Below are 23,513 nucleotides of genomic sequence, written 5' to 3'. Positions count from 1 at the left end.
TTAAATTAAAACATGGACATGGAAATAATGTCTTAATAAACTGTTTTATCATTATTGTTATTATTACTTTTAGATGTGCATTCAGTAACACTTTACTTAAAGCTTTTATATATAATGCATTATAAAAGTAGTTTTAATGCATTAATTATGCCTTGTAATGCACCTCGCAATGCATTGTATGATCTCATGAATAATTGTAGCCACAGCTATAATACATTATAATACTGATCTGTTCAATGTTACACCTTTAGAATACATAAAACACAAACAAACCTTCACATATTACAATGCATTTACAATTATTTATTAAAGGTATAATGCATACAGTGTACATCATGAATGCCTTTATAATGCATAATGTATAATGATTCTTATAGGAGTGTGTTGGAAGGTTTGCTCCACTCGAATCCCAGGTTCTGCTGTATTTATCGGTTTCTTTGTGTGTTTATTTACCATGCAATCTGTGATCTCGTGCAGTTGCTGACGCTCGCTAAAGCGTGCAATCGCATTACGTGCGCTGTTTTATCGGTACTTTCGCTTTCAAAATCGATCGCGTTCAGCAAGGAGGGGAGAGGATGGAAAGTGGGGGGGCACAGTAACTCGTTTGGGCGCCTGGGCGCCGGCCCTGCATATTTACTGTGTTTTATAGGAAATGAACAGAGACATATAAGCCTAATAAGTGCTGTAACAGACCCAAATCATCGCTGCTGCATAGTTGCATTTTTCCAGTTGCCAAATATGTTAATGTAGTGATTTCTGGTGCTACAGCATTTCAGCGCGGTGTCTGAGATGTTAGCATGTCTTTAATAAGATCAGTCACAAACATGATCCCTGCACGATCTAATGTGTAGCGTCTTATTAACTCACTGTCATGCATTGTGTGCAACTCATTTCTCTCCCTCTTCATGTTTCGTCCATTTTCTCCGCTGCTAAATACACTCTTAAGCCCCTTAAAAGTCCTCGTCCGTACTCCTAACAAGTTTGACCTTAAGACCTCTTTTAAGGGTTAAGATGCTTTCTGAATGATTTTTTTCTTTACTAGGATCTTTTCTTTAATTTTAAGAGGAAACACCCACATTTCTAAGAATTTTCTTAGAATTTTGTTACTAGGAGCAACTCTCAGCACTAAGATTGTTCATGAATATGGGCCCTGGACGTGTTTCTGTGTGTTCTGATGAACGCAGCGGTGACTTTCAGCAGACTGTCTAATCGATGAAAACAACAGAGATTGAGTCCAGCTGAGAAATGTGGGTCAGAGATGCTGGAGCTTTCTTTCTGAGTCACATTTGGCTCTGCTCGTGACATTCAGCCCGATCGGAGCTGACAGTCGTGTTTTGTTCTGCCGTTGTTGTTGTGTTCTGTTGTCATGTGTTCAGCGACTGGACCGAGTCCCAACAAAATCTGCTCACAAGCTGAAGAGCAGATCATACGCTGAAGCTGCATTTCTCGCTCTCTTTGAGTGAAGGTGTAACATTGATTCATGTGCTTTTGATCTGCTGCTTGCTTCTCTAATGCTGCAGAATTGTGTGTGTGTGTGTGTGTGTGTGTTACGCTGCGGTCAAACCTAAACATCACTGAACATTAGTGTGTGTCTCTATGATGAAGCTGTCAAAATGGCTGAAAAACTAAATTCGAACTTTGCACTTAAATATCATCAATATTCAAATTATAATCGAATTTAAAAGGCATAATTTCAATTAGGGGGAAAAAAGATTTTAGCTTCTCTTCTGAGGCCACAGGAGGGCGCATCGAGCAAAATATCACTAATGCAGGTTTCTTCAAAGCAACAAAATAACACGACTATCTGTGAAAAAGTGCATAATGTTTAAATTAATGTTTATTAACCAGATATAATTAAGTTGCTTAAACAATTAGAAACAAAACAGCACCATGTATGTATGTATAGTTTAATATAAAGGACCGAAAACCACTTTTTCATTTAAAAACATGAGATGCAGTGGAATGGGAAAAACCGCCATAAAGTCTCGAGATATTTTTTCAAAGTTGAACTTACATTAATTTTACATGCTTTCTAAACATACGGCTCTCTTGTGCGAGACGCGAGTGCAGCAGTGATAGATGTCCCTCTAGAAAATGTGATAAATATGTGTTCTGTGTGAACAGCTTTGTTTTCAGTTTTGATGTAAACAAGATCTTCTCAATCAAGATTGATGTTCTCTTTTTCTGCAATATTTTGAATGAACAGCGTAGCAGCGCTGCATCTAGTGGCTTCAACTGGATAGACTAAAAAAAACATTAAAATACAACGACACTTCGCATCTTGTGTGATACCGATAAGGCAGCCTGACGCACACCTAACATTGGAATGCAACGTTTTTGCATTCAAATGTGGATTTTTATTTTATATTCGGCGAATATTCGAAATTCAATTTATTTTTGACAGCCCTATGATGAAGAATGTTCCTGTAGCTATCTCTCATCAGTGATTGCATGTGTGTTAGTCCTGGTGTGGTCTGGTCTGCATGTGTTCTGGTCTAGTCTGGTCTGGTCCGATGTGGTCTAGTCTGGTGTATCAGTCCTGGTCTGGTCTGTTCTGGTTTGTCTGGTTTGGTGGGTGTGTGTGGTCTGGTGTGGTCTATTAGTCCTGGTCTGTGTGTGTTTTTGGTCTTGTGTGTTCTGGTCTGGTGTGTGTGTGGTCTGGTCTGGTCTGGTGTGGTGTGGTGTGGTCTGGTCTGGTGTGGTCTGGTCTAGTCTGGTGTGTGTGTGTTCTGGTCTGGTCTGGCCTGGCCTGGCCTGATCTGGTGTATTAGTTCTGGTGTGGTGTGGTCTGGTGTGGTCTGGTCTAGTCTGGTGTGTGTGTGTTCTGGTCTGGTCTGGTGTGTGTGTGTTCTGGTCTGGTGTGGTGTGGTCTGGTCTGGTCTGGTGTGGTCTGGTCTGGTGTGTGTGTGGTCTGGTCTGGCCTGATCTGGTGTATTAGTCCTGGTCTGGTCTGGTCTGGTCTGGTCTGGTGTGGTCTGGTCTGGTCTGGTGTGTGTGTGTTCTGCAGTGGTTCTCGTGATGGAGCTACTCAGGGAAAGTCTGGCTCTGTTCCTGCTTCCACGTGGCACTGACCAAACGTCCAGAGCTCCTCTGACTCTGTGACTCATTCAGTCTCTGTTTTTATAAGAGACGCCAGTTTCCAGACTGAGCATTACACAGCCTTCAGGAAGACTTCTGAAAACGAACATTTACATAGCAGGGCTGCTTTACTAGTATTTAAATACTATTATAGTAATTGTTTTAAGTCATTTTAGTGAAAGTGCTGGTGATTTATGGTTTGTTTGTTTAGGATGTGAATCATCTCGGCTCTGGTGTGAATGATTGTGTGTCTGATGAATCCAGAAGATGTTCTTATGAAGTGTCTCAGTTCTAGAGTTGGATGTCCTACTGCTCACCGTAGTAAATATAGTAATATAAGTGTATATATTGTGGTCAAACAACACAGCTAGTCATAAAGAGTTCAGTTCAGTTTGTCAAACCTAAAATGATGCATGTATTGAATCTGACAGTGCAGAATGATGCGCAATGACTCGAGTTCATAACGCTGAAGAAGCAAGGCGCTGTGAACCTGTGCTTTATGATGGACAGTGGTCAAACGTCACGTGAGAATGCCGGTCATTTCAAAAACAAACGTGTATTTAGTGGTCGTGAGGGCCAGAAAACAAGAGAGAATGAGTCAGTCAGTCACGATCCTTCTGAATCCAGCATGTTTGTTTAGATCCCATAATGCACTTCACTGCATTCATATATAAACATACACAGAACAGAAGAACCACATAGCTCACTAAAACTAAAACCATAAAAACAAACATTTGTGTTACTATATTTATTTATTTATTTATAGTTCAAATAAATGTTAACTCAAATAAAATAAAATAATAAAATCATAACTTTAGTTAGTTGCCAGGGGAATATTACATTTCTCATTTCCATTTAGTTTAACTTGATTTACTAAAATAACTAAAACTAAAGTTAAAATTAAAATAAAGAAAAACTTTTTTTTAATAAAAAAAGGTCAAAGTTTTTATAAAATTAAAAAGTGTAAAAAAAAAACTGTAAAATAAATAAAAAACTAATTCAAAATATTAATAAAAACTATAATAATATTTCAGCGATTCTAAGATAACACTTATTCACACAAACTCATTATGAGATGTCAGTCAAGCAGACTAAAGAAGTGATGTCAGTCACTGCATATCATTATTAATGATCTGAATATGATTTATATAACCAGCTGTATGACAATCACTGTCCTGTAATACTTCATCTAATACACCAGTTTATAATTAATCTTTAATTATTTTATATGCAGTTTACATGCACTCATATTTTCAGCAGTTAAAAATGTTTGGTTATTTCTGTCTTTTGCTGTAGTGTGTCCTGAAGCTCCTGAGAAACTCTGCTCAAGTGCTCCGAGGACAAAAGCTGCTTTAAACACAAAGGATGCTCACAACAAATGTTGATTTAGTTTAGTTGATAGAAGTTAATTGATAGATGAAATCCATTTATGACATTGTTTTTGACAGCATCCTCATTTTACAGCATTTTTACACGAGTGCCTAAAACTTGTAACAGCACTGTAGCTTTGCAGGAGGTTTCTTGAAGCGTCTTGGAGACACAGTTCTTCTGGATTGAGTCTGTCTCAGTTTGTTCTGTTTCTTCATGTTATTCCAGACAGACTGATGATGATCAGATCAGATCTCAAACATCTCACTGATTATTACAATTAATGGCTAAATGAATGTTTGGAAATATAAACTGATATTTCCTACTGACACACTACAGCAAAACAGAAATAACTGACTTAAAACCATTTTTAGCTGCTGATAATACTAGTGCTCTAATCATTTTGCCACTGCTGTACATCAGGAGAATCACACACATGTTTCTGTGGATCATCCGTCTTCTTATTAGTTCTAGTTTATGCTTTTGGGTTTCATAAGCTACTTCTCTCAAGCTTTTGCCTCATTTGAGTCCAAATCCAGTCCTGCCTAAAGTTCAGCCGTATCTGGATGCGTTCACACACACTGCAGACTGCTTCACTAATGTCACACAGTCTGAATCATGAGTTTATTCTGGGGATGAATGTGTTGTGCTGCAGGGGAGTCTGCAGGAGAGCACAGGAGACGCAGAGAGACAGAGACAAGATGACGAGAGACGTCTGCAAGAAATACAACAGCAGCTGCAGCTCCTGGAGGAGAACGAGCCCGGCGCCGTGAGTGTGAGGGTGAGTGTGTGTGTGTGTGTGAGAGTGTGAGGGTGAAGGTGAGTGTGTGTACGTGTGTGTGAGTGTGAAGGTGAGTGTGTGTACGTGTGTGCGTGCGTGTGTGCATGTGTGAGAGCGTGTGCGTGAGAGTGCGTGCGTGTGTGTGCATGTGTGAGAGCGTGTGTGAGAGTGTGCGCGTGCGTGCGTTTTTGTAACATGAGGACAGATTTGTATAATGACACAGGTATGACAGGTATTACAAGGTGAAGGTGACTTTTCAGGACATTGACCCATGTCCCCAGTTTTCAAAGAGTGTGTGTGTGTGTGCGTGTGTGTGTGTGCGCGTGTGTGTGTGGTGCGTTTTGGTTCTTTCTTTCTTTCTTTCTTTCTTTCTTTCTTTCCAGGTGAATTAATCTTACACACACCGATCTAAAACTGCAGCCTGATGTCAAACCCACATGACTGATCTGAAAACTGTGTGTGTGATGATTAGAAATGATGATGATGATAATGAATGAAACAGGGAGAGACGGAGCAAGGGCTCGCGGCTCTGCAAGCCGCCGCCGCTCAACGCGTTCCACTGCCGGACCCCCGAGTGCAAGCCACTAAACTGCTTCTCAAAATGACCCCTCATGATGATGTGGAAGCCTTCCTACAGATGTTTGAAACAACGGCAACCTCTGAGTGGTGGCATCCTGACGATTGGGCACGGGCGCTGGCTCCTCTGCTGACGGGTGAAGCTCAGCACACATTCTTCGCTCTTCCCACCGCCTCCGCCGATCAGTATGGGGAGGTGAAGAAAGAGATCCTCGCCCGCCTAGGGTTATCCCCTATCTGTGCCGCGCAGTACTTCCACGAGTGGGAATATAAGCCCCGTCTGCCAGCCCGTGCCCAAGCCGCCAAACTCACGTGACTCGCGCAACACTGGTTAGTGGAGGGGGCTTCCTCGGCCAGACAGGTGGTGGAACGGGTGGTCATAGATCATCTGCTCCGAGCCCTTCCCCGTTCTCATCGACAGGCGGTGGGAATGAGGAATCCAACCACCACCTTGGAACTCGTGGCGGCCATAGAGCTGGCGGATGCAACCCAACGTCGGGACGCCGGGGAGCGAGCGCCGCTGTTTTCCCGGAGGGTGGTCCAGAAGCGACGCGCGCCGGAGGGCACCCAGCGACCACTGAGCAGGCCGGCGATTTCCGCTCCGCGGGATGAGCCCATGCCCACAGAGGCTTCCGCGCTTCCTGCACGGACTTGGCTGGTAAGCTGCATCGTACACCGCGACCTACCAGTTGGAGCTCCGGAAGTGGATGTGAAAGTTAACGGGAAGCTGTTTCGGGCCATCCTGGATTCTGGCAGTGCGGTCAGTCTGGTGCAGTCTCACCTTCTCGCTCCACGTATGGAGTATAAAACCTTCCTCCCTATAACATGTGTCCACAGGGACACCCGACAAGTGCCCGCTCGCAGAGTGACCATTTCGACCGTGTCTGGCACCTGGCCCGTAGAAGTCGGGGTAGTGAAGGACCTTCCCGTGTTGATCGGGAGAGACTGGCCCGGGTTTGACTGCCTACTGGCCACCGCAACACAGTCTGCCAGCCACTGAGGGGACCGCCGGAGACGGAGGCCCATGAAAGGACCTCGCCAGCGCCCCTTTTTTGCCTCGGACAGCAGGAGAGATGGGGAGTCCCCCTCCCAAAATAATAACCTTTTCTATGAGGTCTTCCAACAGGTGACGGGAGGGGGGTCATTTGGAAAGGGCAAACCAGTGTCTTGCAGCACGACATACGGACGCCACCAGGGGTCGTCAGGCAACAGCCCTACCGTGTCCCTGAGGCTCATCGGCAAGCTATTGAGGAGGAAATACATCAAATGCTGAAGTTAGGGGTGATAGAACCATCTCGCAGCCCGTGGTCCCAAAACCGGACGGCACCCTCCGTTTCTGGACTGACTTCCGTCGCCTCAACGAGGTCTCAGAGTTTGACGGGTACCTCATGCCTCGGTGGACAAGCTGTTGGACCGACTGGGAAGGGCCCGGTATATCTCGACATTGGACCTCACCAAAGGTTACTGGCAGGTACCCCTCTCTGAGAATGCCAAACCTAAGACTGCTTTTTCCACCTCTAGTGGCCACTGGCAGTACCGGACCCTTCCCTTCGGCCTTCACGGGGCACCCGCCACGTTCCAGCGGATGATGGACTCTGTTCTTCTCTTGCAGTCGGTTCGTTTGTCTGATGATGAGTTGAGGAATCTGCTGCTGGAATGCGAGGAGGACATGATCCGATCTCCTGCAGGTTCCTCATCAGAATCATCTCTCTGGACGAGCTCAGCTCTGGATGCTTCTCCACGTCTCTCCGGCTCGGATCTGCTACGGGACATCTCGGCACAGTGAGATTGACACAAAGAAGGAGGCATGAAATATGAAGGAGAATGTTCTTCTGTTTTCTATTTTACTCTGGTTCACAATCTAGGTCTTCGTGCTTTGAGTTGCACAATAAGTGAGGACATGAAAGTGTGTTTGTCATCCAGTCTCTGATGTGTTTGCCAGCGTCAGTATCACAATCAGACTCCAGAACATCTGAAATAAAACGTAAGAGGACAAAATAAAATGTTCCTTTTCAAAAATCAAACCAATGTGTCTTTTTATTCTTGTCTATAAATCTCATCCTGTTGCGGCCCCATCAGTCCTACGCCGCCGCTTACCTGGACGACGTTGTAATCCATTCCGAGGCATGGGAAGACCAACTGGACCTGTTACGGAGGGTGCTCACGAAACTCCGGAAGGCTGGGCTCACTGCCAACCCTCGCAAGTGCCACCTTGCCCTCTCCGAGGCGAAGTACCTGGGTTTCCAAGTCGGACCGGGCATCATTCGGCCACAGGAGAAGAAGGTGAAGGTGGTACGCTCCGCCCCGAGACCCGAAACCAAAACCCAGGTACGAGCCTTTTTAGGGTTGGCAGGATACTATCGCTGCTTCATCCCTAACTTCTCCTCTTTAGCCGCCTCCCTGACAGACCTGACCAGGAAGGGGCAGCCGGAGAAGGTATTGTGGACACCAGCAGCGGAAGAAGCCTTCCAGAAGGTAAAAGGGGCCCTCACCTCGGCACCAGTCCTCCGAGCCCCGGACTTTAGCTGCCCCTTCCTGCTGCAGACGGATACCTCCGATACGGGACTGGGAGCCATCCTGTCACAGATCCAGGAAGGTGAGGAGCATCCTGTCATTTATATTAGCAGGAAGCTGACCCCAGCCGAGAGAAACTACGCTGCGGTGGAAAAGGAGGCCTTGGCCGTCAAGTGGGCAGTCCTGGAGCTGCGCTACTACCTCCTGGGCCGGAAGTTCACCCTGGTCACTGACCACGCACCCCTTCAATGGATGGCTCGCGTTAAGGACACCAATGCCAGGGTGACCCAATGGTTCCTCGCACTCCAGGACTTCCACTTCGTTGTGCGTCATCGGGCTGGAGCCGCGAACGCCAACGCTGACGGTCTCGCTCAGATCTGGGCAGCTTTAGGTGTGTCTTGCAGGTCTGTCGGGGGTCACTCCCCACCCACCCCCTAAATTTCCCCTACTATCTCACAATATCAACAGGACCAGGACGAAGCTGGGGGGGGGGCTTTTAACCTGCCTTCCCTGTCGTGTGATTCCTCACCCCCTGTGACAATATATATAAAATAATTTTTACTCTGCTTTAAATGTACATTTTTCCAGTGTCTGTACTTTGAGTGTTTTTCTTTGGAAAGCATTTACTTCACAACATTCCGAAGCATAATATTGTATTTTTTACTGCACCACGTTTCATATTAAATATGATTTAATACTTAATTACATTAGAAATCTAGTACTTTCTTTCTTTTACTCAAGTAAAAGTAATTCAAAGTTCTACTTGAGTACAAGAAAGTACTAAATTTTTAATGTTCTTAAGTATTAATGGTAAAAAACAACAACAACTTTTATTTATGAAATTTAGTGCAATATAAAGTATGACATTATGCTTTGGAATGTATATGTAATATAGGTGCAATTTTTATGGTGTGGGTCTAAATCTCATGTTTATTAAAAAAAATTAACATGAGAACATATTTTAAAATAAAATTGAATTTAACTATTTACTTTTTTCACAAACTGAAAATTTTATAAACAGCATTATAACATTTTATTTTATTATTTGTAACATTTTAATTTTTAAAAGAAGTGTGGAAAAGGACTTATTCCATGTGCATTCCTAAAGCTAAACCAGTGAAAGTGTGGCGCTCGCAACACCAAGATCATGGGTTCGATTCTCAGTGTAAATTTCTTTGGATAAGAGCATCTGTCAAATGCACAAATGTGAATGTAAACACCCTCAGAGAGCAGCTGAGAAACTGACAAAATAATCAAAAATATATATACATTTGTTTCTGTAGCAGCTGACATTAATCATGAAAAATTGACCTGCAAACATTATAATCCCAATAGAATGTTTGTATGCACATTTCACAACACATCAGACATGAGAAAGTCACAAAATATCAAGAAAAAAAAATCAGGTTTACTAGTATTTCCCAAAACTCAAAAACAATTTGTCAAAGTTAACTGCAACAAATACAAGACTTATTCACTGGAGATTCACAATGACTGAAGATAAGAAGAGAAACTGATCAAAATGAAGTGATTTTATGATTAAACCAGAACATTTATCTGACAATGGACTTCATTTAAAGGGAAAACACTTTTATATTTCTGACCCCAGTGACAGATATTTGAACATGTTTTAATGATCAACTCACTTCAGTTTCAGACATTTTTCAGAAAACAATTCTTAGTCATTGTGAATCTCCAGTAAATGTGTCTTGATTTAAGGAAGTTTAGATGTTTGCGCTGGAAACCCAGACTGTACTGAGTATGAACGTGAGTTTCTGCCGTGTGAGCGTGTTCGGTGTGTGTTGTAATGGTGATGGTGGTAAACTGAGGAGGTCTGAACTCAACCTTTACCCTCATCTTGACCTCCAGCGCCTCTCGCACCCCGAGGGAAGAAAGACATTAGTTTACTGAGGAACATGAGCTGATGACTGGAGGTCAGAACTGTCTGGAGAATGTCATTATGAGACGAATGATGAACGCGCTGTACTTTAGTCTGTTCAGAAGAAGAATTCTTTCAACTTTAGATCACTTAGACAAATTATGTCTTCTGTGGTGTATTCATTTGGAAAAAATTCAAATATATTTCGAAATATTAAAAAATGGGCAAAAATATGTATTTGCTAAAACAAGTTTTCTATCAATTTGTTTTTTTTTATATTTGTCAACATTTAAAAAATATTTTTATTTTATTAAATATTTTACCCTCCATATATTTCAATTCAAGAAAATACATTCATGTCACATTTTTTTTTTTTTTGTCTGTAACGTGAGCATTTGAATAAAAATTATTCATAAATAATGACTAAATAAGAATCTAGGCTACTGTGAGATTGGAAATGTATTTTCTTGCCTCTGAAATTCATTTTAAAATATATTTTGGTATATATGAAGGTTGAAACTAAATATAATTTAAATCTCCAAAATATATTTCATTGAGCTTCACTCTTTACAACTTATATTCAGTATATATTTAAAATATATCCCCCCCCCCCCAATTTTTTTTTTTAAATAATTACTGAACCTACACATAGAAAAATGATAAAAATCATTTTAGAAGAAAATTTAATATATTCAATTTTATATATATACATAATTTATTTATTTTTTGGCCATATGGGTGTAAATGCTCGTAAAAACATGCTCAAGTTGCCATATGGAAAAGTAACCCACTCTCCAGTTCCAATCAGACCTAGTTTGAGCTCTTTATGAGGAAAGTGTTTGTATTTTGGTCACTGCTGCATGTGCTCATGTCCATCTCTGTTCTTCTCTTGCAGTCGGTTCGTTTGTCTGACGATGAGTTGAGGAATCTTCTGCTGGAATGCGAGGAGGACATGATCCGATCTCCTGCAGGTTCCTCATCAGAATCATCTCTCTGGACGAGCTCAGCTCTGGATGCTTCTCCACGTCTCTCCGGCTCAGATCTGCTACAGGACATCTCGGCACAGTGAGATTGACACAAAGAAGGAGAATGTTCTTCTGTTTTCTATTTTACTCTGGTTCACAATCTAGGTCTTCGTGCTTTGAGTTGCACAATAAGTGAGGACATGAAAGTGTGTTTGTCATCCAGTCTCTGATGTGTTTGCCAGCGTCAGTATCACAATCAGACTCCAGAACATCTGAAATAAAACGTAAGAGGACAAAATAAAATGTTCCTTTTCAAAAATCAAACCAATGTGTCTTTTTATTCTTGTCATGAGCTTTTGATTAACCCCAAAAATATGTGGATCAAATCCATCTGAATCAATCTGATGCTGAGCTTGTTCTTTGGTTAGTTGAGAACCCTCACTAGTGCACTTGTGTTGTGGCTCATTAGCACACACTACTGTCCAAACGTTTGGGCGATGCTTTAAATGGATAAAAAATGATGAGTTCTATTTCAAAGATTTTCATGATCAAACTTTCTGTGCTTCAAAGAATCTGGAAAAATAAAATGTATCACGGTTTCCACAGAAATATTGTGCAGCACAACTGTTTTCAACATTGATAATAATCAGAAATGTTTGTTGAGCAGTAAATCAGTATATTATTATGATTTCTGAAGATCATGTGACACTGAAGACTGGAGTAATGATGCTGGAAATACAACTGCACATCACAGAAATAAATTAGTTTAACAGATTTACATAGAAAACAGCTATTTGAAATTATAATATTTTACTGTCAGTTTTTACTGTATTTTTGATCAAATAAATGCAGTCTTGGTGAACAGAAGAGATTTCTTTCAAAAATATTAAGTCATACGACCCCAAAGTTTTGAAGAGTAGTGTAGAAAATCAATGTGCAGAGCTAAAGCAAAAACAGCTCCCATTGTCTTCACAAACTGTAGATTATTGAGTGTAAAGCATGACATGGTTTCTAATCGTCCATGTGGTGTCATGTTCGTTTGGACGTGTTACAGCGACTCCAGCATTCCCAGCATTCCTGACCTTGAAGGTGAGCTGAGTGTTTGCTGATAAAAGAACGTGAGAAAATACAGGGCTTCTTTAAAATGCTCTTTTGACCAAATGAGCTTTTATTGTTACAGTAACCGTGAGTCATTTTAACCATAAACCAAACCACAGACACAGACTGCACAATTAAAATGTCTACTTAAGAGACAACTTCTTATTTATGGACTGGATTTCTTTGAGATTTATAGTGTAAACTTTTTTTAGAAATCAGGCCAGCTAACTATTTTCATACTGAGCACAGTGCATGTCAAGGGAAGATGTCATTTAAGCAGATTATGGAGCTACTACAAACAAAAGCATTTCATTGTCATTTTTTACTCAAAAGTATTTATTGTTCTTTGATTTTACAAAAGGATTGATAAGAATTAAACAACATTATTGTGTAAAACTAGTAACAATACTGACACTGAAGCATCCTTAAACATAAAAAAACTAAGAAAATCCTCATCAGTGTGCAAACAGTTTATACAAACACTTCCAATGTCAGGTTACAGTTCCTCATAAATTATATTAAATAGCATATATCTACACAAGTATTTAAAACTGAAAAAAATAACTTTACCAATAACTTATTTTTAAAAAAAGACATTATTCATTAATTAGGCACTATTTATATTAACAACTTTCCATTCATGTTCTACTGGGGCCTCTCATAAAAAAGTTTCTTTTTCTTTCATTATTTACAGAATTAATGTTTTACTACATACAGTAGCTCTAAAACAAAATAGAACTTAATTATAAATGGCACAAATATAATTTGCAATTTTTGTTGAGTTCAATAATACAACAGTGAGGTAATATTTGTAAGTTTACATCATATTTTGTTCACCATTCATTCACCCCAGTCTGTTTCTCCTGGACGAGAGGGAACGCTCCAGTTGTTCTTTGTTTGTTTCAGTAATATGTGGCACTGAGATGAGTTCTCATGCATCCAGCTCCTCTCAACACAATAAATAAATTAAAAAAGTGTGCCTATTATCCCTCTGTAACATCTCAACTTCCTTTTTAATTTCTGCTTGTTTAGAGCCAAAACAAAACTGAGTCTGTGAATGATTATAAAAGGTCATCAGGACATCTGTGTATTGATCTAAGACATTAACTTCCTCCTTAAGTGGCAAATCACAAAGGTCCTTCTAGCCCTGAGAAGCACTCCACTCTATAAACAGTGAAATTAAGACTCAACATTGATGACTGAAACTGATCAAAAGCAGGCATCGAGACTGCTGAATTGGGGGGGGGGGGGGGGGGGGGGGGGGTTGTAATGGGTAATGGGTTGTAATGGAAAAACAAGCCTGAATCAATGGCTCCTGAAGATCTGGATGTCTGAATGGCAAACATCCACGCTGAAGAACACACTTTCACGAAGTCAAACAGACAGTCCATCCTGCACATCACTTCTCAACAGTTCCTCCTGTGGGATCTCGAACCCAACAGAATCGAGGGGAAGCATTTTCTTCAGTTCATAAGTGGTTCCTTTATCATGATAATAGTCCACAGCAAATCTGAGGTGATGTTACAGAAGAACTTCCCTTTACCAATTGCATGATGAGAAACAAGCTGAGAGTGGAGGAGATCGATGAGATGAAAGAATTGATGGGACCTGCTCCTGTAGTCCTTGTTTAGATGGAAAGTTTTTGGCCTCCACGTTTGGATCCTCGATCCCCCCACAGAAGAGTTTTATAACACAGAACACATTTAAACCGACAGAAAACAACAGATAACGGGCACATCCTTAAGGAAAATGCTGATGGGGCCGTTAAGATGCATCTGCAAGAGAGTCAAACAAACACTTGTGAGCTTTCCCGAACAATAAGACAGCTACAGAGAGAAATATTCTTCAAAACCATTCAAACATTTTACCTCGGCATTCGTATTTGAGGTCTGAGAAGTAAACCATCTCTTGAGAGAAGACAAAGAGGCCAAGTCTTCCTCCGGCATATGTCTTGTCATAGATGCTTCCTGAATCAGCCAAGACTTTCTTGCCTTCATACATAATGACTCTAAAAATCAATCAAAAGAACAGGAGTGAGTGAAGCTGCTTTTTCGTTTTAGCTGTTTAGTAATTAGGAAAAAATGGTTGAACAAAGTCAGGGGTGTCCAAACTCGGTCCTGGAGGTTCCTTCAGAGTTTAGCTCCAACTCGCCTCAACACACCTGCCTGGAAGTTTCAAATATGTGTGTTTGATTATTATTGAAGCTAAACTCTGCAGGACACCGGCCCTCCAGGACCGAGTTTGGACACCCCTGATCTAAGTTAAGGCTGCCCAATGCTGTTCCTGGAGATCCACCTACCTGCAGAGTTCAGTTCCAACCCTGCTCCATCACACCTGTGTGCAATTATCAAGTGGTCCTCAAGCTCTTAATTAGCTGGTTCAGTTGTGGTTGATGAAGTTTAACTGAGGAAATTAGAACTCCAGGAACGGGATTGGGCACCCCTGATCTAAGCTGGCTTCCACACTTACCTGATGTGTCCAGTTTTGGGTCTGTGGATCAGTTGCCATCTGTAGGCGGTGTAATCCTTCCAGCCAATCTTCTTGGGATCATGCCACAGAGTACGCACCTGCAAATGGTCCAAAATAAGGTGAGCAGGACATTTCAAACACCAAAATCAATGAAGGTTCTCATGAAAGCTTGAGAACAATACATACTTGTCCCTCGGTGTCTCCAGTGTGCCACAAAGCATTCCTGAGGTGTTCTCCCGGTCCTGTGGTCGAGTTCACTACTTTAATGGACAGTCCAGAGTAACCCTGTGCTTTAGTGGGTGTATGAGACCAGTAGGTCTGTGTGATCTGTTTCCACATCACCACATAGAAACGTGAGCTGGATTGGTAGCCAAACACAAAGCCGGCGTAGTCGTCATCACGGTCTGTGTTGATGAAGAACGTGCCGCTAAAGTCCACGGCATTGAACTCATCATAACCTGAGAGACAAGACGAAGAAGATTAACATTTGGATGTAGATGAATGTGTTTATCATGAGCTGATATCTCTCAACCACTTACCAACAGCAATGCCAGGATCACAGTTGACGGTCTGCAGAAGTTCTTTGCCCTGGTGACGAACGACCCAGTTGGGGTCGATTTGGGAAGTTCCCGTGGGATCGAGAGGGACCATTTGGAACCTGCGGAAGTCTGTTTCACTGATGCCAAAGTTCTCCGGGCAAACATCGTAAATATCTGGCACGTTATCAACGTCAAAGTCGTCCTTGCAAATGTCCCCTCGCCCGTCACCTAGGCAGGAGAAAAGACACAAAAATTCAGCATGTGGAAGTTTACAATTGCACAAATAAAATTTCACATAAAATTAACTAAAATCAGCACCGGCGCATTGAACTCACCGTCCGAATCTAGTTGATCTGGGTTGAAGGCAAGTCGGCAGTTGTCTTTGTCGTCAGGCACGCCATCATTGTCGTCGTCGTGATCGCAGGCGTCTCCTTTGCCGTCCTTGTCGTGATCGACCTGGTTGGCGTTGGGGATGTATGGACAGTTGTCAAGGTTGTTCTGATGGCCATCCTCATCGATGTCCTGGTTGTTGTCACACGTGTCTCCAATGTTGTCAGAGTCAGAGTCGATCTGTGAAATCACATGGATTAATGCAAAGCCTTCATCCTCTGCTGTTCATAGTTGCACAATGGTGTCTTTAAAAAGCTGGTGTCTTAAAGCAAGTTCAAGCTTCTCACCTGGTCAGGGTTGTGCTCCAGTGGGCAGTTGTCACAGTGGTCACCGACTCCATCTCGGTCACTGTCTCTCTGGTCAGTGTTATATACATATGGACAGTTGTCCTTCTCATTCAGGATGCCTAGACAAATAAATTCTAGTGTTATACCAATACTCACTACTTATAATGGTTCCTGTGTTCTTTGTGTTGGTCTGGTTACATGATGAAAGACTTACCATCACCATCGATGTCAATGGCACACGCATCACCCTCACCATTGTTGTCGGTGTCGGTCTGTTCTGGATTACTGTCGTATGGACAGTTATCGCATCGGTCACCAACTTGATCGCGGTCGTGGTCGTACTGTCTTGGGTTAAAGGTAAACGGGCAATTGTCCTGGTTCAAAACAAGAACATCCAGCCAAGTCAGTGATGAAACCAGAAAGACAGAAAACATCTGGAGACGCTCTTTACCTCACCGATCGAAATTTCTAAATACACGCACACATCATAGAGAAGCACTAAACAAAATTAATGTCTGAGGCGATATGCCATGGACGTGACGGTTTGGGACACAGCTTTGCTGGAATGCACTGTTTGGCTGCAAGACTCTGACTGTTTGTTTGCCCAGTCACATTTTTTCCAAGTGTATGACTTGAATTATGGATGTTAAACCAAGCGATCCAGAACTGCTGGATGGAAGCCATCACAAATGCTTTATTTATTTGCTACTGGCAAAGTTCCGCTCTCGCTCTCTCTTTCTCTCTCGTTCACTCTGTTGTTTTTTAATAACCTTATATTTAGTTGTTACCTTACCACCCTACATCCTAGTACATCCCTACATCTTATTCTATTCTATTCTATTCTATTCTATTCTATTCTATTCTATTCTATTCTATCTATAGCACACCTGTACATAAAATTTATTTTATTTTTTCAATTTATTTTTACATTTTTTGTTTATTTTTATATTTATATTTACACATGTATTTTTATTCTCATCTTACTTTTTATTGTCTGTGTTGTTGTTGTCTCTGTGTACTGGAAGCTTGTGACACTAAAACAAATTCCTTGTGTGTGCAAACATGCTTGGCAATAAAGCTCTTTCTGACTTATAACTTTTCTTTTTTAGTCAGTAGCATGCTATGACAGTCATCTCTAAATTCTCTTGCAGAAAAACAATGTGTTTACGACTTACCCCGTCATCAGGGATCCCATCATTGTCATCATCATTGTCACAAGCATCTCCAGTTCCATCTTTGTCATAGTCTTCTTGACCAGAGTTGGGAAGGTCAGGACAGTTGTCCTAAAAATGACATGTTTTGATGAAGATTCTGTAACCTTGTATAATGGGATATGGTGAGGAAATGGTCACATACCTTCTTGCAGTGGTAGGTGGCGTTTTCCACACAGTGGAGGTCCGTGTTTGGCCAGCCGTCAAGGTCAGAGTCCCCTCCACAGATGTAACCATTCCCAGCGTAGCCTGGTTTACATTCACAGCGGTACATGATGTCAGAGAAGATGCCCAGGTAGATGCAGTTGGCATTCTTATTGCAGCCATGGCTGCCGTCCTCACATGGGTTTCTAGGTGTGCAGACCTGTGAATAGATCGATTTTATGTTGGTTAGCACTTCATGGAAGGAGAAAGAACCTGCCCTTCCTATCATTAACACTGTTCTTTAGACTAGTCTAACCTGTTTGTTGGCAATGGCCTGCTCTGTTCCACTGCCGAAGGGCTGCTGTCCAGAGTAGCGTGGAGGGCAGGGGAGGCAGTTGTAGCCTGGTTCTGTGTTCACACACTGATGGACTCCATTGAGCACGAAACAGGCATCAGGAACTTCTTTGCACTGCAGATGCCAAAATTAAGAATATTTAGAAACACCAGCATCTTCATTTAGAAATGTCTCATTAGCGTGACACCTCACCTCGTCAATGTCTTGACAGTGCACTCCATCCCCAGTGTATCCAACCGGACACTCACCGCACTTCCAGGAGCCATCGGGGAAACTGGTGCATTTGGTGCCGGCGAAGCACGGGTTAGACAGGCATCCATCTGTTCATGATAGTACGGAACATATTTTGATATCCTATGACAAGAATTTTCAGCTTGATCCTTATCAATAGCTATGTTTCCATCAGCCTGTTTTTATGCACATTTTGTTTGAAGTATCACATTAGAAACGAGTGAAGGAAACACCAAATTTTGATTAAAATTAATTCTATCAGCGGCAATAGTTTTGTGGGCAGCGCACCAACAAATAGTGCTATTGCACTTTGGTCATCCAGAGTTCGAGTCCCAGCTCGTGGACTTTTCCCGATCCTGTCCCCCTCTCTCCAATTCCTGTCTAAATTACTGTTCTGTCCTAATAGAAACGGCAATAAACACTGAAAATATATCTTTAAAAGCATCCCTTAATCTGCAAAAATGTTTTTACGCTTGCTTGAGGTGGTTTTTGACTTGTGCGAAAAAGGGTTAATGCGAATAATGGGAGATGGAAACACATTTACCGAATACATTCCTCCATGTGCATCAAAAGTCATGTGACTTTGCATGACAGGACGGCAAATCCTGGCTAACCAGCGGACCAACTTTGCTGCACATCATCTGAAATATCGTGATGGTCATTCTTAAATTCCTGAGCAAAGTCTGTCATCGAAGTATTTCTGTATAATTGCCTCCCAGAACTGTTTTACACGACCCCCGTAAGCCATGACCGCATTTACCGTGTTTCGTCTGCTCACTCTGAGGTGCAAGAATTAATTATTATATGAAAATTATTAAATTCAGTGGCTTCTCCTACTTTTCGTAGTGATATGGCCAGTTTATCAGGAAGTGACAATTTTGCTCTCTTTGACTCGTTGGCTTATTCGCAAATGTTTTATGCGATATTCCAATTTTTCACATAAGTTAGATTCACAGTTTTTGATGGAAACCCAGATAATGAAGCATGTTATGTCTTACCAACTGGACACGACTGGACGTTGCACAAACGGGTGCCTTTGGAGTCACCCATACATTCTTTTCCACCATATTTGGGAGCGGGGCTGTCACACAGTCGGTGTCTGCGCTGCAGTCCTCCACCGCACGTGATGGAGCAAGAGTCCCATGGTGACCAGGGTCCCCAACCTCCATTCACTGAGACACCGAGAGAAACGCAGGGTCATTGGGGTTTTCAGGTTATATTCTGCAAACACTTCAACAGGTGCAAACACTCACCTGGGCACGGGTCCTTCTGGCACGGTTCGTTCTGACGACCATCTCCCTCGCAGTCTTTCCCGCCCATCTGAGGGGTAGGGGAGTTACACAACCGGATGCGAGTGATGACGCCCTCGCCACACGTCACCGAGCAAGAAGACCATGGGGACCAATGGCTCCAGCCGCCATCCTGCTTGACTGCATGAAGACAGAAATAATCATTAACCATGTGCATGGGATCCAAATATGATGCAAGCAGCTGATGTAGTTGAACTCACAGCGTTTGTCGCATTCTTGCGTGTAACAATCTCTCGTCTGGACAGACGTGCCGTCGCAGTTGCTGTTGATTCGGTCACAGGAGCGTCCGCGCTGCTGAATGCCTCGGCCGCAGGTCACCGAACAGTGTGTCCATTCGGACCAGGGCGACCAGCCGTCCACACCCGCATCGTTCGCTTGAAGAAATCAATCAGAGAAAATATGTGGCTCATGCTGGCAAAATGAGTGTTAATGCGCATGGGCTACTTTTGAGCTACAGACAAATAAACGAAAAATGTTGATTTTGAGGTTTTCACAAAAATGAGTTCATCCCAATGCTCCAAATAGTAATTAAACATCTATAATTATCTTTATTTGTATGTTTTCTAAGAGGAGTACCTTTTCTCCGTTCGCTTCTCGCACTGACTGACAACTGATCACGATAAATATACACAGTATTTAAGTATTCACCCAAACATAATCTGTTATGTCTTAAGTGGACGTTTGGGGAAAAACATCTGATGTGTAACATAACATTTTATTAGATCCGTGCATTACAGTAAGTCCAAGGCCGTCTGCTGCATTCATGTTCAGGGAATCACTCGCTGCTCTTGATTTAACTACTTTTGTAGTTTTAATAATCAATTTATTTTGTTATGAACACACTAAATATATTTTTACATTTGATTATTTGTTTTTCTTGAGTTTAGATGTAAAATGAAAAAAATAATACACTACACTTGTTTCTTTCTTATATATTATTCTTTTTTGCATTTCTTCTACATAAAATAAAAATAGCTATATTGCGATTATTAATATAGTAATGATTATTAAGGAAGAACTGGAGGAAAATAAGCAATCTTGCTCAGTGTCCTTTGCTTTGGAACTTTAGAAAACTTTAACTTGATTTTTCTTGAAATGGACTTTGCTGACTCTATCGACTTCAAAAGGGCGTTGCTCAGTCATTTTTTGTCCGATTTCAACAAATCACACATAATTTTGAAGGCCTTTTAATGGAGAATGTAAAAATAAAAATAACAAATTTTTTAAAATTTGCTCATTGTGACTCATTTTGCCAGGACAGGTCACATATCTCTAAATGTGGATGAATGATGCCCTACATAATGAATTGTGAAACTTGACTTACGTGTTCCGCAGCGCGGGCAGCATTCGCCGTCGGGGACAGTGGCGTTGGCGCAGGGCATGAGAGGACAGGAGATTTCACGGCACACAGTGGCGGAGTTCTGCGAATAAAATATTTGAAGCAAGTTTAATCGCACGATCCCAACAGCTGCACATAATGGATGAGAAATAAACGCCTCTCTGCTGGCAATAAAAAGTGGCCCTTGGCTTTGGCAGGAAAATCTTGTGGTGATATAAACTCTGAGTGGGCAGCAAGGGAATACATCTGACCGGACTAACAAAGTGTTTTAATGTGGCCAGCATGAGGGTGGAGAAGACATACTGAGTCAGCGGACACAACCGCACACACACTAACACACACGCAGATGCTGGTCTCACCGGAAACCAGAGACAGCGGGAATCACTCACCAATTAAAACATTCCTGAATCCCGGCCACTGAGGTGCATGAGTGCAGTGAAACAGAGACACAGAATGGATTGAGAGAGGAAGAGACTGCACCTTTTTTCCTTCTCCAACACCAAGACCAGGAATTTTGACTAATTTAACCGCCAGCTACCCACATAAAACAAGTGACTGACCAGAACAAATTAAGTGAAGAGCACACTTTACATTTTGCCATACCTGACAAGTGCAGTGTGTGCAGCTGTCCACCGTCCACTCGTCTTTGTCTCTGTAAACGATGCCGTTATGCAGACAAACCCCTTCGTGGATTTTAATCTGAGTCATGATTAAGTTGTTGTCTGCTGTCTGAAAGCCAGAAGAAGAACAGAGGGACTGTCATTAGAAACAACTTTGAGAGAAGTGGCTGAGGAACAACTGTTTGGCATTAGAAGAGAAAAAGGGCGGAGAGACACATGTATGTATGAACATCAGACAGACAGCTGGTTGTGATCCTCACCACTTGGCGGAGCTCGTTTGACAATTGCTTCACCACCATGCCGAGTCCCTTGAGCTCCTTAAACATGCTGGACAGATCGTTGCAGGAGAAACCGCAGATGTCCTGCAGATCTGAAGAGGAACAGGATTCTGACGTTAACTTCACGAGTTCATGATGAGACCCCAGACACATTACAAGCACATGACGGTCATCTGACCTTTAGACTTGTGTCCGGTGTAATCAGTGCGGATGGCTGGACTGGATCCGTTCACGGGGTTTTCCCAGGTCATGACATCAGTGATGAAAGCTGCTGTATTGAGAACACATGAGCTTTAATATAACATCTCTGTTTTATATATATGTGACCCTGCAGCACAAAAGCAGTCATGAGTAACACAGGTATATTTGTAGCAATAACCAACAATACATTGTATGGATCAAAATTATACATTTCTCTTTTATGACAAAAATCATTAGAATATTAAGATCATGTTCCATGAAGATATTTAGTAAATTTCCTACTGTAAATATATCAAAACTTCATTTTTGATTAGTAATATGCATTGCTAAGAACTTCATTTGAACAACTTTAAAGGAGATTTTCTCAATATTTAGATTTTTTTGCTCCCTCAGATTCCAGATTTTCATTCATAATTCATTATGACTGGTTTTGTGGTCCAGGGTCACAAACATGCTATAATTATTTAAATACATTTTATTTTTTCAGCATTTATGAATATAAAAACGTATGCTCCATTAAGCACTCACAGCTCTCGCATCCTTTATTGCGTAAAATCGTGTCCAGCGTCGTTCCAAAAACAAACCTCATGTTCTGAAGAACTCCCTGGAAAACGGGATAATGGTCAAAAACCGAGACTGGCAGAAGAAACCGAACACAGTTCCAACAGATACTATTACATGGAACATTCAGACGGAGACTATACAATAAAAACACTCGCTGAAGGCGAAGCGCTTTGCGCGCATTAACCGCGTTTTTACGCGTTTCGTCAGAGGAAGAAACATGCATCAAATTGAAATATAATACAACGGATAGCACGATAATATCACAGATGACTATAATAACGCATATCTGATACATCATATACATGCTCAAAGCCTAGATTCTTACCATGAAGCGATCGGATTTGGCGGCTCCTTTGGCGATCCTCAGACTCGCGATGTCCGCGCTCTCCTGACTCAGGATCTGCTGGATCGGAGCATCGAGCTCTTGAGTGTTGATCTCCTCGCAGCCCACATGAACCTGAGCTCGATCCTCCTGCACAAACACCGTGATGTTCTTCCAGTGTCCGGTCGCCACGTTCACGTCCTCAATGGACACCACGTGCTGTCCGCTCGCGGTCCAGTACACCAGATCCACGGTGTTGGCTTTTCCGTTGGAGATGATTTCGAAGACGGATCCGGTGCCGTCTGCCCTCTCCACGGAGACCAGGCTGCCCCTGGTGCGCTTGGCTTGCTTGAGGTTGGCGGTGAAGATGAAGCCTCTCTCGCTCTGGATGGAGTAGATCAGGTCCCTGAAGGAGAGCTCGGGCACTGAGGGGATCAGGTTCGGGTTCAGGATCTTGTACGCGGGGCTGTTTGGATCGGGTCCCTTCACTAAACTCACCCCGTGATGCTTCTTGTGGACATGAGTGAGCTCGAACAGGTCAAACACGGTGTCATCATCCGGCATTTCTGCGGATTCCGAGAGAAAACGAATGTGAGCGCGTACGAATATATCCAACCCGATCTCATCAATAGCACGAGTTTATGTTTTGATTTGCCGTATAGCCTACTACTTATACGCAGAAATTGACTTTGGCGTGCATATGCAGGCGAAAACTGCGTATTATATGCACTTCAAACACATGCGTATCATATGCACGCCAAAGTCCATTTCTGCGTATTAATAGCACTATTTTCTGTTTGTATTTAGCATACTATTTTCATGAGACCGGCTCAGATTTAATATGCATCGGAAGAGTATAGCAGCCACTGAGAAAGCCCCATCACCCTTTGATTTGGATCAATGAAAGTTTCTCCTCACCTACGCGTCTGCTGCTGACGGAACTCCACAACAAGAGGCACAAAACGAGTCCTCTCAGAGTCATGATTCCCCTGAA

The 23,513-nt window shown here is 42.3% G+C and overlaps 2 protein-coding genes across 5 annotated transcripts in view; one reads left to right on the top strand and one right to left on the bottom strand.

Moving 5' to 3' along the window:
- fsip1 (fibrous sheath interacting protein 1) overlaps positions 1 to 7,824 on the top strand; it is a 31,676-nt gene extending 23,852 nt beyond the window's left edge. For all 4 annotated transcript variants that reach the window (XM_079386358.1, XM_079386360.1, XM_079386357.1 and 1 more), the window contains exons 11-12: positions 5,102 to 5,227; positions 7,416 to 7,824. In XM_079386358.1, coding sequence (XP_079242484.1) covers positions 5,102 to 5,227; positions 7,416 to 7,589 — 300 coding nt within the window. In that variant the 3' untranslated portion in view covers positions 7,590 to 7,824. The remainder of the gene's footprint in view (positions 1 to 5,101; positions 5,228 to 7,415) is intronic.
- Positions 7,825 to 12,583: 4,759 nt separating this feature from the next.
- The window catches only part of thbs1a (thrombospondin 1a), an 11,159-nt gene continuing 229 nt past the window's right edge, over positions 12,584 to 23,513 (bottom strand). Inside the window, exons 2-23 of the mRNA XM_079386347.1 lie at positions 23,438 to 23,508; positions 22,523 to 23,085; positions 22,162 to 22,237; positions 21,611 to 21,703; positions 21,415 to 21,524; positions 21,138 to 21,263; positions 20,520 to 20,616; positions 19,396 to 19,569; positions 19,139 to 19,315; positions 18,884 to 19,057; positions 17,847 to 17,974; positions 17,616 to 17,768; positions 17,301 to 17,519; positions 17,120 to 17,227; positions 16,159 to 16,318; positions 15,945 to 16,063; positions 15,603 to 15,837; positions 15,268 to 15,495; positions 14,915 to 15,186; positions 14,729 to 14,826; positions 14,128 to 14,267; positions 12,584 to 14,034 (exon numbers count right to left, since the gene is read on the bottom strand). Coding sequence (XP_079242473.1) covers positions 14,024 to 14,034; positions 14,128 to 14,267; positions 14,729 to 14,826; positions 14,915 to 15,186; positions 15,268 to 15,495; positions 15,603 to 15,837; positions 15,945 to 16,063; positions 16,159 to 16,318; positions 17,120 to 17,227; positions 17,301 to 17,519; positions 17,616 to 17,768; positions 17,847 to 17,974; positions 18,884 to 19,057; positions 19,139 to 19,315; positions 19,396 to 19,569; positions 20,520 to 20,616; positions 21,138 to 21,263; positions 21,415 to 21,524; positions 21,611 to 21,703; positions 22,162 to 22,237; positions 22,523 to 23,085; positions 23,438 to 23,501 — 3,525 coding nt within the window. The 5' untranslated portion in view covers positions 23,502 to 23,508 and the 3' untranslated portion in view covers positions 12,584 to 14,023. The remainder of the gene's footprint in view (positions 14,035 to 14,127; positions 14,268 to 14,728; positions 14,827 to 14,914; positions 15,187 to 15,267; positions 15,496 to 15,602; positions 15,838 to 15,944; positions 16,064 to 16,158; positions 16,319 to 17,119; positions 17,228 to 17,300; positions 17,520 to 17,615; positions 17,769 to 17,846; positions 17,975 to 18,883; positions 19,058 to 19,138; positions 19,316 to 19,395; positions 19,570 to 20,519; positions 20,617 to 21,137; positions 21,264 to 21,414; positions 21,525 to 21,610; positions 21,704 to 22,161; positions 22,238 to 22,522; positions 23,086 to 23,437; positions 23,509 to 23,513) is intronic.

This window comes from Barbus barbus, assembly GCF_936440315.1.
Source record: "Barbus barbus genome assembly, chromosome: 30".
Taxonomy (NCBI): Eukaryota; Metazoa; Chordata; class Actinopteri; order Cypriniformes; family Cyprinidae; genus Barbus; species Barbus barbus.
This window is presented reverse-complemented; position numbering and strand designations above follow the sequence as displayed.